Source organism: Aotus nancymaae, unplaced genomic scaffold, assembly GCF_030222135.1.
Source record: "Aotus nancymaae isolate 86718 unplaced genomic scaffold, 86718_ANA_hifiasm-v0.15.2.pri h1tg000029l, whole genome shotgun sequence".
In the NCBI taxonomy this organism is placed as follows: Eukaryota; Metazoa; Chordata; class Mammalia; order Primates; family Aotidae; genus Aotus; species Aotus nancymaae.
Window position 1 is genome coordinate 6354392 of NW_026988442.1, and position 18739 is coordinate 6373130.

At 38.5% G+C, this 18739-nt stretch overlaps 1 protein-coding gene across 4 annotated transcripts in view; it reads left to right on the forward strand.

Moving 5' to 3' along the window:
• Positions 1-18739, forward strand: part of GPCPD1 (glycerophosphocholine phosphodiesterase 1) — a 67353-nt gene that overhangs the window by 23270 nt on the left and 25344 nt on the right. For 3 of the 4 annotated variants that reach the window (XM_021665720.2, XM_012455402.2, XM_012455400.2), the window contains exons 5-12: positions 31-106; positions 1944-1985; positions 6296-6419; positions 7604-7835; positions 9668-9830; positions 10104-10236; positions 11693-11747; positions 15511-15603. In XM_021665720.2, the coding sequence (XP_021521395.1) occupies positions 31-106; positions 1944-1985; positions 6296-6419; positions 7604-7835; positions 9668-9830; positions 10104-10236; positions 11693-11747; positions 15511-15603 (918 nt within the window). The remainder of the gene's footprint in view (positions 1-30; positions 107-1943; positions 1986-6295; positions 6420-7603; positions 7836-9667; positions 9831-10103; positions 10237-11692; positions 11748-15510; positions 15604-18739) is intronic. The other variant, XM_064382254.1, reaches the window with a different exon arrangement.

The window sequence follows — 18739 nt, forward strand, 5'->3', positions numbered from 1 at the left end:
TATTGCAGACATTTAACTTTTAAATTGCAGACTATCGGTGGTCCATGTCAAGTGATAGTTCACAAGTGGGAGACTCATCTACAACCACGATCAATAACCCCTTTAGGTATGGGCATTAACTGCATCTGTTTGAGGCATAAGCATAAAGTTACTAATATGCTGCACAATGGCTTAGTGGGATTTAATAAATTTTTATTCTAAAGTTTAAGGTCAATGCATTGTCAGTGCTACAAATTTCACTGAGCATTTCATGGATCTTTCAAAACTAAACAGTTTTTAATGCCTTAAAATAAACTTTATTAGAAATGCTTACCTGAATATTTTTGTTTTCTTGGTTTAGTTTAGTTTCTTATGAAATATTTACTTTCATTTGGATTGGTTAGAAAGTTTATAAGATACCATTCTTCTTGAATGAGCATCAGTGACTGTTTGATTACTTGCTCAGGCTTAGAGAACATTTGAAGAAAGAATTAATCCAAAACAAAGACTTAAATTTTTTAACTTTGAATATTAATAGAATAACTTATTCTATTTTTTTCTCTTCTTCTTCTTTTTTTTTTTTTTTTAGAAACTGGTACATACTTGAATAAACTTGTATGAATGAATTCAAATTTCTTAAATTCCCTGCTGACTATTCTAGAATTGCTACTCAGAAAGTTTTCTTTTGAACACATTATTCGCTGTTCTTATGCTTAAATATGGCATTTCTCTTCATACAAGTATTTTTGAATTTCCTTGTCCATATTGAAAATAGAATTCAAAGTTCATTTCATATACATTAAATTACCCATATGTATTCATCTATAAATAGACTCAGTGCCGAGAAATGTATCTTTTAGTTTCTAGGTAAAGTTAAAATTGAAAGATAACTGGCTGCTAGTTTTTCAGTTTAAATTAGAAAGCAGTGGTAGTTTCTGCTTTACCCTGGAGCAAGGACACATCTCGTTTAAACTGTATCTCATTCCATCCTCTTTATTGGATTTTCTTTCTGTATGTTTTAATACATTTTTATAGTGTATTTAGAATTTTTATGAGAGTATACTTAAAATTATAATAGTCCCATACTGAGGTTGGAACTTACTCGGTGTTGAACGTTTTAAAAAATTGTATTTTAAAGCATCTTGCAGTTAAATGTATTTCCTTATTATGAGAAGTAGGTTAGTTTTGCTTCTGCTGTTTTATAAAGGAAGGTATACTTTTGAGAAATACAACTTTTGAACTAAAAAGCTGTTTGAAACTTATGAGAAAATCTTTCTTAGGAACTGTCACATTCATTTTGAAAGTGTTTCAGACTTATGTTTAAAGTAAACTGGGAAGGGAAGTAGGCAAGGAAGATAAATTGTATTTTACTTAGGGGGTGGGACTTTATAGCTTTTCTCATTGAGTTGAAATTTCTGTTAGGAGAAGGGGATATGCTTGCATTTATTCTTTTGGTAGTTCCTCACAGCTCTGTACATACAGGTAAGTTCACACCATTTGTAAAGCTTTTAACTGGCTGTAGAGAATAGTTGGGATACAAGGAAAATTACATTTGAGACAAGTTCAGAATATGCACTACGTAAGAATAAGCATTTTAATTGTGCCAAGACCTTTGGTTTGAAAATCAAGAAGGAGTTATAGTCCAGCAACCTGTGAGTCTTGTACATTGGTTAGTGTAGACGTTCATCCCAGTGCCTCTAGAGCATGTCTCTGAAGAGTTTTCTTTTTCTTTCTTATAATATAATGAATAATCACCAAAGTATGTAAGAACTATTACTGTTTGCTAGCCTCCTTTAAAGGGAATTCTTTATTGAGGGCTACAATAAATATGCTTATTCACCTTGGGCTGCTTTTAAGCTATAGATTTAATATTGTAAACGATCCTTAAGGTGGGTAATTTCTCAATTGTTCATTGGGTGTGCATCAAGAGTTTTAACTAGATTTTCTATTTCCTTAAATTCTAGAAAACAAAATTATTATTGACGATGGACAATTTGGAATCCACAGTAAGTGAGACTGACTTATTAAATGTTTACTGAAATGATTGGGATATTACTTTACATTTCACTGGAAATACATAGCACAGGAAAATAGAACATATGGTCATGTGCTGCATAACAATGTTTTGGTCAGAGACAGACCACACATACAGCAGTGATCTCATAAGATTATAATGGAGCTGAAAACTTCCTGTTGCCTAGTGACATCATAGCAGTTGTAACGTAGCACACATTATAGTGCAATGCATTACATTTTCTATGTGTGGATATGTTTAGATACACAAATGCTTACCATTGTGTTATATAGTTGCCTGCAGTATTCAGTACAGTAATATGCTGTACAGTGTTAGACTCTAGGAGCAATAGGCCACACCGTTTAGGTTTGTGTAAGTACATTCTCTGATGTTCCCACGACAATGACATTGTTGAATGATGCATTTCTCAGAACTTATCTTCATTGTTAAGCAATGCATGACTGTAGTGTGGTTTTGAAAATAGACACTAGATCCAAGAAACAAATCCCTTCTCTTAAATAAGAAGTAGTTTCTAATATAATTTTTGCACTTTAAGATTTTATCCTTTTGGTTTTTACTTGACTAGCAATTTCAGGTATATGACATTATATAATTTAAAGTGTGTAGTATAATTAACTGCTGATGTAGTCTTTTAACCTTTATTTTTGAAATTATATTAATGGTTCTAACCATCTAAAGTGTGAAATGTTACACTTAGGCTAAGTTTGTATATTTTGTGTGTTTTTATGTCTGCATATATAGTAAAATTTATACTAACCAGAATGTTCTAGTAGTTCTGGCTGAATGTTTAAAAGTTAATTTGAGATAGAGTAGAAAATTCTTTAACTTCTGAATATGTTGAAAATGTTATGCATTTGTATACTTTTTTGTTTTAGTAAATAGTATATCCTGAGAATTCAGATTTCCTTTAGTGACTGATACTCTTTTTTTTTTTTTTTACCCCCAAGACAGAGTTTTGCTCTTTCGCCCAGGCTGGAGTGCAGTGGCACAATCTCAGTTCACTGCAACGTCTGACCTCTGGGTTCAGGCAATTCTCCTGCCTCAGCCTTCTGAGTAGCTGAGATTATAGGTGCCCGCCACCACGCCTGGCTAATTTTTGTATTTTTTTTTAGTAGACATGGGGTTTTGCCATATTTGCCAGGTTAGTCTTAAACTCCTGACCTCAGGTGATCCATCTGCCTTGGCCTCCCAAAGTGCTAGGATTACAGGCATAAGCCACCATGCATGGCTGGGTGACTGGAATTCTTACAGTGTATCAGGCTATTATGCTAAACTGCATTCTTTTTTTTTTTTTTTTTTTGAGATGGAGTCTTGCTGTGTCACCCAGGCTGGAGTGCAGTGGCAGAATCTCGGCTTGCTGCAACCTCCACCTGCTGGGTTCCAGCAATTCCCCTGCCTCAGCCTCCTGAGTCGCTGGGACTACAGGTGTGTGCCATCACGCCTGGCTAATTTTTGTATTTTTAGAAGAGATGGGGTTTTGCTATTTTGCCCAGGTTGGTCTTGAACTCCTGACCTCAAGTGATCTGCCTGCCTTGGCCTCCCAAAGTGCTGGGATTACAGGCATGAGCCATGGTGCCCGGCCTGCATTCTCATTTTGGATGCTGTACTATAGGAGTCAAAAGGTGGAAAGAGGGTGGGCAGAACTGTGCGTGTACTGACTGTCAATCAGATAAATTGCTGATAACCAGTTTGTTTTCCTGCTAAGGACAGGAAAGAACAGCCCTGCATGTTTTGGTTGTGGTTTTTACTAGGTGCATATGTTTATGTATGATAGAAATGAACATGCTCTGGCAGTATTCAGATAGGAATTAAGACATCTTTTCCTTGATTTTGTTTGGGATTGTTTATATTACATCAGAAAATAGTCTACATTACTAGTGGCATTACTAGTGGCAACTGAATATCTAAAGTGATGCTTTGGAAGTGTAGCAGTGATCCCTAGTAGAACAGTTGCTAGGTTAGATGCTCTCTTGGACCATGTGCTCTTTCTGAAATAGATTTGTATTATTTCAATCATGGATTCAATCTGAATATTTTAATTTACTTACGTTGTGAAAGCATAGCTAATTATTAATATTCATTTAATTTTCCCCCCTACTTCATATAAAAGTTCTTTTTTTTTCCAAGAGGGAGTTTTGCTCTTGTTACCCAGGCTGGAGTGCAATGGCGCAATCTAGGCTTACTGCAACCTCCGCCTCCTGAATTCAAGCAATTCTCCTGCCTCAGCCTCCTGGGTAGCTGGGATTACTGGCGTCTGCTATCATGCCTGGCTAATTTTTTGTATTTTTAGTATAGACGGGCTTTCACCATGTTGGTCAGGTTGGTCTTGAACTCCTGACCACAGGAGATCCACCCACCTTGGCCTCCCAAAGTGCTGGGATTACAGGCATAAGCCATTGTGCCAGCCAAAAGTTCTTTTTTAAGGAAGAATTTAAGACTACCTATATATTTGCTTTGGGGAGAAGAGTATCAGTGTTATGTAACCTGAATGTATTACTACAGTGTGAATGTAGGCAGGGGAAGGTGGCTCATGCCTATAATCCCAGCACTTTGGGAATCCCGAGGAAGGTGGATCACTTGAGGTTAGGAGTTCAGGAGTTTGAGACCAGTCTGGCCAATGTGGTGACACCCTCTCCACTAAAAATACAGAAATTGGCCAGGCACAGTGGCTCATGCCTGTAATCCCAGCACTTTGGGAGGCCAAGGTGGGTGGATCACCTGAGGTCAGTAGTTCAAGACCAGCCTGGCCAACATGGTGAAACCCCGTCTCTACTAAAAATACAAAATTAGCTGGACATGGTGGTGCATGCTTGTAATCCCAGCTACTTGGGAGGCTGAGATGGGAGAATCACTTGTACCCAGAAGACAGAGGTTGCAGTGAGCCGAGATCGTGCCATTGCACTCCAGCCTGGGTAACAAGAATGAAACTCCATCTCAGGAAAAAACAAACAAAAATCAGCCAGGCATGGTGGGTACCTATAATCCCAGCTACTTGGGAGGCTGAGGAATGAGAATCACTTGAACCTGGGAGGCAGAGGCCATAGTGAGTTGAGATCGCGCCACTGCCCTCCAGTCTGGGCAACAGAGTGAGACACTGTCTAAAAAAAAAAAAAAAAAATTGATTTCTTTTAGATTTTTTCAAAGATGATATTGACAGACCAGGATCTTTTCTGAAAGTCTTTGCAATATCTATTCTAAATCTGCCTGTTCACAATGATTCATTTTTGGGGGATTATTTTCATATTTAGAAAGGGAAAAAAGTTAATTGTTTTTTATTTTTATTCTAAAGACACTTATTTGAAAGGATTCTTTTTTTTTTTTTTTTTTTAAATAAGATGGGGTTTCACCATGTTGGTCAAGCTGGTCTTGAACTCCCGACCTCGGGTGATCCGCCCGCCTTGGCCTCCCAGAGTGCTAGGATTACAGGCATGAGCCACCGCTCCAGGCCGAAAGGATTCTTTTCCTTCAGATTTTTACTTTTGGCACCCTTGAGCTGCATGTGAACAAGGGTTTAGGCAGGGTCTAGGAAACAAATCATGGATTAGATCTTGTTAAAAAATGTATTTCCTGGCTGGGCGTGGTGGCTCATGCCTGTAATCCCAGCACTTTGGGAGGCCAAGGTGGACGGATCACAAGGTCAGGAGTTCGAGACCAGTCTGGCCAACGTAGTGAAACCCCATCTACTAAAAATATAAAAAATTAGCCAGGCATGGTGACAGGTGCCTGTAGTCTCAGCTACTTGGGAGGCTGAGGCAGGAGAATCGCTTGAACCCATGAGGCAGAGGTTGCAGTGAGCTAAGATTGTGCCATTGCACTCCTGCTTGGGCAACAATGCGAGTCTCAAAAAACAAAAATTATTTCCTGAGGCTGGGTGTGGTGGCTCATGCCTGTAATCCCAGTACTTCGGGAGGCTGAGGTGGGTGGATCACCCGAGGTCAGGAGTTCGAGACCTGTCTGACCAACATCATGGAGAGACCCTGTCTCTACTAAAAATATAAAATTAGCTGGACATGGTAGCACATACCTGTAATCCCAGCTACTTAGGAGGCTGAGGCAGGAGAATTGCTTGGATCCAGGAGGCAGAGGTTGCAGTGAGCTGAGATCGTGCCATTGCACTTCAGCCTGGGCAACAAGAGCAAAACTTGGTCTCAAAAAAAAAAAAATTTCCTTTGGAGATTAAAAAAAGAAAGTGTGAACTAGAATTATCAATGCATTAGGTACTTACTGTGTTGTTTAAAAAAAATGTATAATAATTACTGTTCTTCATATTTATTCTGTCAGATGGTGTTGAAACTCTGGATTCTGGATGGCTGACATGTCAGACTGAATTAAGATTACGTTTGCATTATTCTGAAAAACCTCCTGTGTCAATAACCAAGAAAAAATTAAAGAAATCTAGATTTAGGTATGACCTATGTGTATGTGTTACTTGGGCCATTTGTTTTCGCTAGTGCTGTAGATTTCAGAGTCGATTGGTTTTAGCCTTTAAATGTACACAGTTTGGGATAATGTTACATATTCTAATAACTACAGCTTTGTAAAAGTGAACTACTTCCTCGCTCAGGTTGGTTGCTACTGTTGCACATACTTATGTTAGTTTTTTTTTTTTTTCAATTGTACATTAGGTTCTGGGGTACATGTGCAGATCATGCAGGATTATTGCGTAGGTACCTGCATATCAAGGTGGTTTGCTGCCTCCATCCCTCCCGTCACCTATATCTGGCATAAAAATTTGTTTTTAAATAGATAAGTACCTAAGCTTATGTATTTTTATAGTTTCTATTTAAATTTTCCTAGTATAGCAATAGTTTGTTTCAAAGTTGATATAATGGAAATGATTGTGTGCTACATAAGAATGAGATAAAGGAAAAATTTTTTTTTTTTTGGAAATATTCTTCAGTGTTCTAAATTTTACTGTGTCTTTAAAATGAAAAATTTTCCACAGAAGATAAAATTTTTGGTTATTATATATGTTTAATAAAAATATATTTTATAAACATTTATTTTAATAAACATTTATTTTCTTTTGAGAGAGGGTCTGGCTGTGTCACCCAGGTTGGAGTGCAGTGCTGTAATCTCAGCTCACTGCAGCCTCTGCCTCCCAGGCTCAAGTGATCCTCAGCCTCCCGAGTAGCTGGGACTACAGGCATGTGGCACATGCCTGGCTAATTTTTATACTTTTTGCAGACAGGGTGTCACCATGTTTCCTAGGCTGGTCTCAGACTTCTGAGCTCAAGGAATCCTCTAGCCTCAGCCTCCCAAAGTTCTGGGATTACGGGTGTGAGGCACTGGCCCAGCCCTAGATTTATTTATTTATTTTTAATGAAAGAATCAACAACCTTAGTAGGCATAATGGTCATTTATTTCATTTTAATACTTTACAAAAATATATGTAGATAATAACATCAGTATTTTATAAAACACACCTAATTCCTTAACCTTTAGTATCTGTAGTCTTGCATAATATGTTATTTTTGTTATTTAAAGATTTAGCATATTTGGGGATACTTTAAAATGTAGCATTTAGGTAACATTTGTATGAGAATTTCTTTTCTGCCACTTTTTTATGTCATTTTTTTTATTATGTAGGGTGAAGCTGACACTAGAGGGCCTGGAGGAAGATGACGATGATAGGGTATCTCCCACTGTACTTCACAAAATGTCCAATAGCTTGGAGATATCCTTAATAAGCGACAATGAGTTCAAGTGCAGACATTCACAACCGGAGTGTGGTTATGGCTTACAGCCTGATCGTTGGACAGAGTACAGTATACAGACAATGGAACCAGATAACCTGGAACTAATCTTTGATTTTTTTGAAGTGAGTAATTACTGCAGTGAGGGGTTTCGGAAGAATGCAGGGATAAGCTTATTTTTATGTATGTTTTGATTTTTATTTTACTTATTTTTTTCATTTATTTGATTTTTATTTTAATCTAGTTTATGTAAAACTAACTTTTTAGAGGTAGGCTCCTCTGTACAGTTAAGCTTTAAAAACTTAAAAGAGTTGTCATCTTCAAGTACTATTAAGAACATAATTAAGAGATCAGCAGTATTGGTGTTTGAAATCAAGACCAGATGTCTTGATGCCTGTCTGCTAAACAATCTAAATGTAAATAAATTATATCCAAAGGAACCATCAGTGGTAAACAGAGACCTGGGCAGGTTTTGTACCTCTTGGTGGGCAACCTGAGGTAACAAGGGTGATTGAGTTCTCATTATGATGGAAGCCTGTCATTTATTGAGGGTACTTTATTAGGATTTGTTGATGGGACCGACTCTGCAACTTGGTATTGTAAGTATTTAATGAAGGTAATTGTAAAGCTTGTGCCAGGTTATTCACAATCTGTGCTGCTTTCTGGAGCTACACGTGATACTTAATAAACTAGTGCTTGTAGCTCACTGGCTGTTCATATTTCCCCAACACATAATACTTGGTACATTCCCTAAGGTCTTTACTGCCATGGACCTGGCTCATAGCGGTAGGTAGTGGTTTCCTTAGCTTCTAGCTCCACCTCCACACCCATTTAAATCTTGGAGGGTAGGGAACATGTCTTGACTACCAGTAGCCCCCAGCCAGTTTCTTGAGAACAACAGAATTCAGGATGGATTTTAAAAAACCTAAGTAATCTTAAGTAGTAAGATCTATGGGACTCTATTATAAAAATATGACGTTTTGATGACTTATTTCTTTTTCTTTTTTTTCCTTTTGTTTTCTTTATTTGAGACAGAGTCTCATTCTGTCACCCAGGCTGAAGTGCAGTGCCGCTCCTCTCTAGGAGGCAGAGGTTGCAGTGAGCCGGGATCACGCCACTGTACTCCAACCTGGGCGACAGAGGAAGACTCTGTCTTGGGGAAAAGAAAAAAACAAAACAGAACTTTTTTTCTTGCTGGCATGGGGTGTTTGTTGCCCAGGCTGGTCTCAAACTCCTGGGCTCAAGCAATCCTCCTGCCTCAATCCCTCGAAGTGCTGGCATTACAGGTATGAGCCTCCACTGAACCTTTTTTTGTTGCTTCCTTTTAATAAACTGTTGAATTTCCTATCTTCCCTTTAATTTGGTTAGTATTTTTTGTAATAGTGTTTTATGCATAGACTAGGCTGATAACATATCCAGTGTAATCTCAAAGTAAGTACAGTCTGTGGTTTCCTAAAGAGTTGCTATCCCTATATGACACTTGTGTAGACACATTTTTAGAGAATATGTTAAAAATTCACTACAAATGTATCATAGGCTTACAATATAAAAGTGATTAGAAATTTTCAAGCAGTGCTCTAAATTTACCTAATGCATGTTAGATCAGTAAATTCTTTAAATCCGCAGAATTATGATTAATAAAGTAATATATAAAAATCATAATGAATTTATATTTTAAATACTACAAAGAAAATGTAGTATTTAATTATAGAGAAGACATCAAGTCTCCTGAATATAAATTTGATTGTATTTCTTACCATTTCTCCCCCAGCAATTCTGTTGACTATAAGTGAATTTTTTGATCTTGAAATTGAATATATTGAACTTTTTAAGAAAAAAAAACATATACACATATTATATATAGGAGATACAAATATATGTGTGTGTGTGCGTGCATGCATGCGTGTGTAATACAGAAGTTTAAAAATTGAGATTATTTTAAACCTCATTTTTTCAGGAAGATCTCAGTGAGCATGTAGTACAGGGTGATGCCCTTCCTGGACATGTGGGCACAGCTTGCCTCTTATCATCCACCATTGCTGAGAGTGGGAAGAGTGCTGGAATTCTTACTCTTCCCATCATGAGCAGAAATTCCAGGAAAACAATAGGCAAAGTGAGAGGTAAGTTTGAAAACACTGGCAAATAACCTAAGATTAAGTTAGAATTTTAATTAGTTTCAAATTAAGCATTTAATAATGATAATTAAATTAATAATTTACTTTAGCATCAATTTAAGGAGCATGTCTGTTACATTTTCTAAAAGTTTTCATTCTTGCCTTTTTTCTGTTTGAGACTGATAAAACTGACCTGGGTGGTATTTAAATATAATTCAGCTCATAATGGCCCTTTTAATAATTTTTATTTTTGTTCCTCCCTCTTTTTTCCTATGAAAGTCGACTATATAATTATTAAGCCATTACCAGGATACAACTGTGACATGAAATCTTCATTTTCCAAGTATTGGAAGCCAAGAATACCATTGGATGTTGGCCATCGAGGTGCAGGAAACTCTACAACAACTGCCCAGTAAGTTGAATATTTGAGTAGGATTAGCATTTGGTATAGCTCATGTTTGATAGAGTTATACTGGTTTTCTCAGCAAAGGTCAAGTGATATTTTTTTTTTATTTACCCAGGGAATTTAATGTCATTTGGTAATTGGAGTTACCATTTCAAAATAATTAGAGACTAACCTTAAGATTCTGGTCAGTTTTTATAATATATTTACTGAATTGTAAGGAGGAAAACATTAACAGTAGAAAGGGAGGAAGAAAAGCTTGATGCAGAAAGCTTTGATAGCATCAGTGTGTCTGTGTTGTGGTCCTTACTTTTGATATGCTGCCCTCTCTGAGTTTCCACATCTATAAAATGGAAGGGTTTGAACAACATTATCCCTAGTGTTTAGCTCCAGCCATCCATGAGTCTAGAAAAGTGTAGTTAAACTCAAGGAATATTAGTTAACTTAGTTCGTAACCGAAAGATGCTCTCTCTTCTCAACAGACATTAGCTTCCAGCCTGGAATAGTTGTCTTCCCTTTCTACTTTTGTAAGTTTATTTAATTACTAGTGCTATAGCTCATACCACAGATTTTCTACTGTAAATTTTAATCCCTCCTCATTTTATTTTAAAGTGATGCTGTGGAAACCATTAGGATCTTTTAAGGTCTATAAAACAAATAACCATTGAAGGAAGAAGCACCTTCACCTGTCCCCAACTTTTTTTGTTTGTTTGTTTTTTTTCAAGACAGAGTCTCTGTCATTCAGGCTGGAGTGCAGTGGCACATTCTTGGCTCACTGCAGCTTCGACTTCCAGAGCTCAAGCCATTCTCCCACCTCAGTCTCCCCAGTAGCTGGAACCACAGGCATGTGCTACCATGCCCACCTACTTTGTGGCATTTTTTTGTAGAGACCAGGTCTCACCTTGTTGCCCAGGCTGGTCTCGAACTCCTGAGCTCAAGTCATGTGCCTCCCTCAGCCTCCCAAAGTGCTGGGGTTACAGGTGTGAGCTACCACACCCAACCTCTCAGGCCCCATCTTAATCAAACAATACATTTTCCCACTTTCTGTTCTTGTTATTAATAGAGTTTTCATACTTCTATCCTGTGTGTGTGTTAGTAATCTCTCATTCCCCCACAATCTGCCAGTATTAAGTCATTTGGAGGCTGTACTGCAAGGAGCAGGTTTCTATGTCTCTATTTCTTCTGCCATTTAAAAGGATTGTTTTCCTTATTGATCACCTTGCATGTCTCCAAGAAAAAAGTCCACAGGGGAAGTGTATGCTGTGTATCTATCAGTGTTAGAGCTTGCATTTAAGGAATGAATTTCGAGTGACAGCCATAGTCATGTTTTGGGGATGTCAAAATTGGCCTCAAAATACAAAATAAGTACCATTTCCCATTGTTGAAAGTATACTTTGCTGCTTTATTAATTTGCTTCTTTATCTTCTCTATAGTCTATGATAACTATATTTCTTCTCCTTTTCAGGCTGGCTAAAGTTCAAGAAAATACTATTGCTTCTTTAAGAAATGCTGCTAGTCATGTAAGTAACCTTTCTTTAAACAACTTTAGACTGCTGAGGTAGAAAAATTTGGATCAGGGAGTCTCCTTCAGTTTTTATTAGTAGTTGGACAGGCGAAATATCTCTTGGCATTTATATTCAGATCCATGGTGAAAATTGGGATGAAGACAATAGAACCCTAAGCTTCTTTTCTATTTTTGAGGCAGGGTCTCATTCTGTCCCAGGCCTAGACTGCAGTGGTGCGAACATGGCTCACTGCAGCCTCAATCTCCTGAGCTCAGGCAGTCCTCCCACCTCAGCCTCCATAGTACTGGGACTAGAGGCATGTGCCACCATGCCGGGCTAATTTTAAAATTTTTTTTTCCTTTTTTAGAGACAGGGTCTTGCTATGTTTCCCAAGCTGGTTTCAAACTCCTGGGCTCAAGCTATCCTCCCGCCTCAGCCTTCCTAAGTGCTGGGATTACAGGCATGATCCACTATGCCCAGCCAGCATCCTTTTTTTAGATAATAAATTTTGAGTAATTGGGACAAGAAAAAAGTTCCCACTCAGCATTGGTTTTCACTACCTGAATAATGCTTTTTTTGGAGATACTCACTTTGGAAAAAATGCCTATGGAAAGATTTGATGGGCTGGGCGTGGTGGCTCATGACTGTAATCCCAGTACTTTTGGAGGCTGAGGTTGGTGGATCCCCTGAGGTTGGGAGTTCAAGACCACCCTGGCCAACATGGTGAAACCCCCATCTCTGCTAAAAATACAAAAGATTAGCTGGGCACAGTGGCCCATGCCTGTAATCCAGCTATTTGGGAGACTGAGGTGGGGGAATTGCTTGAGTCTAGGAGGCAGAGGTTGCTGTGAGCCTAGATCACACCACTGCCCTCCAGCCTGGATGACACAGTGAGACTCAGTTTCAAAAAAAAGAGAGAAAGATTTGATGGAGATTTTATGTAACACTTGATAAAGTGTATCACTTGGATGTGGTGGCTCATGCCTATAGTCCCACCTACTTAGGAGTCTGAGACAGGAGCTTTGCTGGAGCCCAGGAGTTTGAGGTTACAGTGAGCCATGATCTGGCTAGTGTGCGCCAGCTTGGGTGACAGAGTGAGACTCTATCTCTTAAAAACATAGTGTCAGTTCCCACCCTTGCATACAACTTGATTGTCTTAACTTCCTTAACTCCTTTTTTTTTTTAAATCCAGTTATAGAGGATTAGAGTTTGTTTTTTTAGCTTTTAGTATTTTCAGCAACTGTAACTTGGACATTTTAAATCAATAACCTGAGATTTTTCTCCCCTGTTCCTCTGTATCTGTCTAGACCGCCTCACATTCCAAAGTGAAACTAGAGAAAAATGGAGGAACATCTCATTTTTAATTTCCACTTTTTCCACAGTGTCCTCCATATGCCTTCAACTTTGTTTTGTAAAAAATAGTGCAGGAAGTAAACTTGGTTAGTCAGTGTTTAGCTTTATCATTTACATGAACTAACATCTATTCTAAGGTATACTTTTAAAACATTAACTTCTCTGAAATTGGAATGGGTTTACAGCTTAGCTTTGAGTCATAGTTTAATTGGCAGCGTATTTCCCCCTCTTAGTGGTATATAAAATAATACATTTTAGAATTCATGACATCTTGAATTGATTATAATTTGAATGTTTAAAATAATAGATTGTTTTATTTTTCTGTTATATTTATTAGTATTATTGGGCTATAGTTTATAATTAATTTGGAACCAGTTTTACTCGTGTCACAGCTAGTCTAAAGACATTTCATTAGCTATAAACGTGATGGCCTGGTCACCCAGGCTGGAGTGCAGTGGCGGGATCATAGCTCACTGCAGCCTCCACCTCCTGGGCTCAAGTGATCCTCCTGCTTTGACCTCCCAAGTAGCTGGGACCACAGGCATGTGCCAACACACCTGGCTAATTGTATTTTTTGTAAAGACAGGGTCTTACTGTATTGCTCAGACTGGTTTCAAACTTCTGGGCTCAAGTGATCCCCCCACTTGGCCTCCCTAAATGCTAGGATTACAGGTGTGAGCCATTATGCCCGGTATAATAACTCTGTTAGTTTTTTGTTTGTTTTGTGAGATAGAGTCTTGCTCTGTTGCCCAGCCTGGACTGCAGTGGTGTAATCTTGGCTCACTGCAAACTCCACCTCCTAGATTCAAGCAATTCTCCTGTCTCAGCTTCCTGAGTAGATAAGATTATAGGCATGTGCCATCATGCCCAGCTAATTTTTGTATTTTTAGTAGAGACAGGGTTTCACCATGTTGGCCAGGCTGGTCTTGAACTTCTGACCTCAGGTGATCCGACCACCTCAGTCTCCCAAAGTGCTGGCATTATAGGTGTGAGCCAGGCCAAGAATTTTTAGATAAGTGCTTTTTGAGAGAGGATTTCATTAGGACTTTTTCTTCCATATTCTAGTGGAATCCTTTATAACTAACAGGAATCACATTTTCAGATGTCTTATTTTAATTATTATTGGCTTATTTTAAATACATATCTGTGAAGATGTTTTGGTCTATTATTGGCTTATTACTTAAATCTCACAATGAATTTTGAGATTAAATTTTGTCTCCACAAAATGATTTTCTGTAAGGATTATGGTTGTCTAAAACCAAATTAAAAACTACAACTTAAAATGTTTGATAGTTAAAACTACTTGGCAATGGTAGGGTTTGTCCTCTTTGGTAGAAATGGTTTTTGGTATTGTCTGGTTAAAATAAGAGGAGGTGCTAAGTTTTCTGCTTCAGAAGTCAGCAAGGAAGTCGGCTTCCTTGGCCAGACTCTTGAACCCTTTGACTCTTGTCTGTGATCCATTTGTACTCACAAGTTGAGTTTTAGCCCTTCACGACTTGGAGCCAGTATAAGGGGTAGAAATGCATCCATCTTTTATAGTACAGCGCCTCTGGGGGTCACAGTAAAGTAGTGTTTCAGATTCTTCAAACCTTGCTTCCTTCTATTGCAGCTGGCTTTCTTTCAGGAAAGGTAGATACTTGTATGTCAGTTTATGACATACAACCTTTAACTGAATTAATTTATAAGGCTGAATGGATCTGCCTGCCTTTCTCTCTGTCTGTCTGTCTCTCTCTCTCTCTCTCTTTCTTTCTCTTTCTTTCATTCTATAAATTTCAGTCCTTCTTCTGTATGGATCTGATTTTTAGAAATTTGTCTTTAACTCTAATTCAGGTCTTCCTCATTTGTTTGGGTTTCATTAGGAAACTGGACATGAGCATCATCTTTTTCCTGTTTCTGTTTTCTCCGTCTGTTCATCAGCAGTTATAGTTTCCTCTTTCATTCAGTACTGACATTTTGCTGAGAAAGGCTGTACAGTGGACTGCTCAGGTGCACCAAGGAGCAGAGCTAAGGCGCTCTGCAGCTTGTTCCTTCCCTCACCAAATCTTTCATGTTAGCTGTGCAGCTAGGGTTTGCAGGGGCAGTAGGCAGCAATGTGAGGGATCCCTGAACTCCAGGCTCTTGTTGGGTTCCTTCTCTGCCAATAGCAGTTGCAGAAATGGCAGGCCTGAAGGCTGTCTCACTGCCACTGAGGTGCCTCTAGGTGTTTTGAAGTGGATCTGGGCCATTTTTTGCCAGGAAAAAGTAGCTGTGCTTTTGCAAAAGAGAAAAGCCATTGTTTTAAGATAATACATTACATTTTAGAAAAAGCTTGCTTTTTTATACAGATCCATAATTTTATAGTGACCAAAAATTTCTTATGTTCTTGCAGTTTGAGATGTACTGTGTACCAGGCAATGTTTTTCAAATACTTGTTTCCTTTTGTCAGGGTGCAGCCTTTGTAGAATTTGATGTACACCTTTCAAAGGACTTCGTGCCCGTGGTATATCATGATCTTACCTGTTGTTTGACTATGAAAAAGGTACGTTGAAATTTCTTTATTTTATTTTTTTCTTCAAAATAGACACCTACAGAAGAAATTTCTTCATTTCAAACTCTTTTTTTTTGTTTTCTTTTTATTTTGTTTTCTAGTTCAAACTCTTAATGTTAGGTAAAAGGTTTAAAAACTAGGAAGTTTGTATATTTTCAATTACTTATTAAATAGAATTGGTTAATTCATTTTCTTGGTGAATTACTGCCAGTGTTCCCTGCCATGCTCTTACAACGCGGAGAGAGTGATGATATGGAAATACTGCCTTCCTAGAGTAGGGTCTGTTGCTGAAAATACTTTACTGTGTTACAGAAAAAGGACATTCCAGGTGGTTTCTGTAGTGCCTGTGTGTGCTACTATATTGAGGCAAGAGAAGAAGACATCGTAGTGTTTATTTTCTAGGATCCCAGCTATTTCTGCTTCAAGCTTCTTCTACAGTTAATAAGGCCAGTAAGCCACAGTGAAAACTTCAAAAGGTGGTTTGGAGTTAGATGCTGGAGGGCCTCAGTCAAGAGGTTTAGACTCAAGAGCTAGGGAGGTAAGAAATACTTTTTAGCTGGCCAGGTGCGGTGGCTCACACCTATAATCCCAGCACTTTGGGAGGCCGAGGCAGGCGGATCACCTGAGGTCAGGAGTTCGAGAGCAGCCTGACCAACATGGAGAAACCCCATCTCTTCTAAAAATACAAAACTTCGCCAGGCATGGTGGCGCATGCCTATAATCCCAGCTACTCGAGAGGCCGAGGCAGGAGAATTGCTTGAACCCAGATGGCTGAGGTTGCAGTGAGCCGAGATTGTACCATTACACTCCAGCCTGGACAACAAGAGTGAAACACTGTCTCCAAAAAAAAAAACAAGAATGAAGCACTGTCTCCAAAAAAAAAAAAAAAAAAAAAAAAGAAAAAAAAACTTTTCAGCTGAAAAGGGAAATGTTTAAGGCTAATGTTTTGGTAGCTGATACAATAGGAACTTCAGAGGACAGAGACTGCAGGCAGGGGCAGCAGCAATGTGGGCTACAGGTAAGGTAAGCCTGAATTGGAGTAAGGGACTGGAATAATGGAAAAGAGAGTGTAAGGAAGCGGAGTCCAGAGGAGATTTAAAATTTTATATTGTTTTTGTACAAACATAATTGAGATAGCGATATTGTCCCTAAACAATATATTGTCCCTGACTGATATTTAAGTGATTTCTCAGGGAAGGATTTCATTTCTAGAAGGGTTCATTCCACATTTTCTCTAAAACCATGTTGGGTATTAATTTCCAACTGAGTTGATTTAAAGTTAGGCCAGTTTGCTATCATCACTGTACCAGATACTGCCTGTTGTATTAAAGAATGTGGCAAGGAACCTGGCACCACCTGCTAGTGGATTTTAATCAGAGTTCCTAGGGTTGGATTATTATGATGTATAGGAAAGGACCCTTTGTTTCTGTGAAATGATATTAGGAGAAGGAAGGAAGGAAGGGAGGGAAGGAAAGAGGGAAGGGAGGGAGATGCATCTAGTCAGATAACGCAAGTAGAATGACCACCCACTTGGAACAGGTCGTTTTTGCCATGGAAGAACATTAATGAAAAGATAAATGAGAAAGAGTGAAGTGGTAAATGATCTTATTAGCCAAGATCGAGAGTAATTGATCTAGCTGCAGTTTATTTATTTATGAATTTATTTACTTATTTTTTGAGTCCAAGTCTTGCTGTGTCACCTAGAGTGGAGTGCAGTGGTGCGATCTTGGCTCACTGCAACCTCCGCTCCTGGGTTCAAGTGATTCTTCTGCCTCAGCCTCTTAAGTAGCTGGGACTGCAGGTGCATGCTACCATGCCCAGCTAATTTTTGTTTATTTTTTTTTTTGGTTTTGTTTGTTTGTTTGTTTTTGTTTTGAGATGGAGTCTAGCTCTGTTGCCTAGACTGGAGTACAGTGGCATGGTCTTGGCTCACTGCAACCTCTGCCTCCCAGGTTCAAGTGATTCTCCTCCCTCAGCCTCCCTAGTAGCTGGGATTACAGGTGCCCACCACCTCCCCTGGCCAATTTTTGTATTTTTCAGTAGAGATGGGGCTTCAGCATGTTGGCCAGGCTGGTCTTGAACTCTTGACCTCAGGTGATCTGTCTGCCTCAGTCTCCCAAAGTGCTGGGATTACAGGCATGAGCCACTGTGCCTCACTGAGCTACAATTTATGTCTAAAAATCAGTGACAGTTCAAGTATTATTAATTCCCCATTTTCACTAGGCTATATCTTGATCTGAAGTTGAACCTGAATGAAATAATTGGGAAATGAAAGCAATGAATTTTTATATTGAATTTTAATTTTTAAGCTGGTATTTTTCTTATTAAAAACAATTCATGTTCATTAGAAAAATATATAAGTATTTCAGAAGATTATAAAATGAAAAGTAAATTGTTCCTGTTTTTCCTCGTTCTCACTCCCTTACTCTTAATAGTTTCTTGTACATTCCAGAAAAACTTTATGCATGTACAAGTTCATGCCAATGTACGTGAATGAATATATATGTGATGGATTTTAGTATATTTGTTGCACAGATGATTTATTGTTGATACCTTAAGTCATGTACTGTAGAAGTGCCTCCAACAGAGTGGCATTTGCTCATTTGATAGACATTAAAACCTAATACAACAGATTTGCTTGTGGGGGAAACATGATTATCAGCATGCTTGTTAAGTATTAGGGTTTGTAGCTAATAAGACAATTTTTTCATGACACTTGATGTGTCTGCTGTTTTTAATCAAATGTTAGTTTAAAAGGCTTCGAAAAGATTAGGAACAGCCAGGCGTGGTGGGTCACCCCTGTAATCTCAGCACTTTGGGAGGCCGAGGCAGGTGAATCACAAGGTTATGTCTGAGACCCTCTTGGCCAACATGGTGAAACCCTGCATGGTGGTGCATGCCTGTAGTCCCAGCTGCTTGGAAGGCTGAGGCAGGAGAATCACTTGAACCCAGGAGGTGGAGATTGCAGTGAGCCGAGATTGCACCACTGCACTCCAGTCTGGTAACAGAGTGAGACTCCGTCTCAAAAAATAAAAGATTAGGAAGTGACAGAAATAAATTGTATATAGTACTTTCATATATTGATTTCCTAGTCATGTAGCATGGGTAAGTGTCAAACAAAATGTAC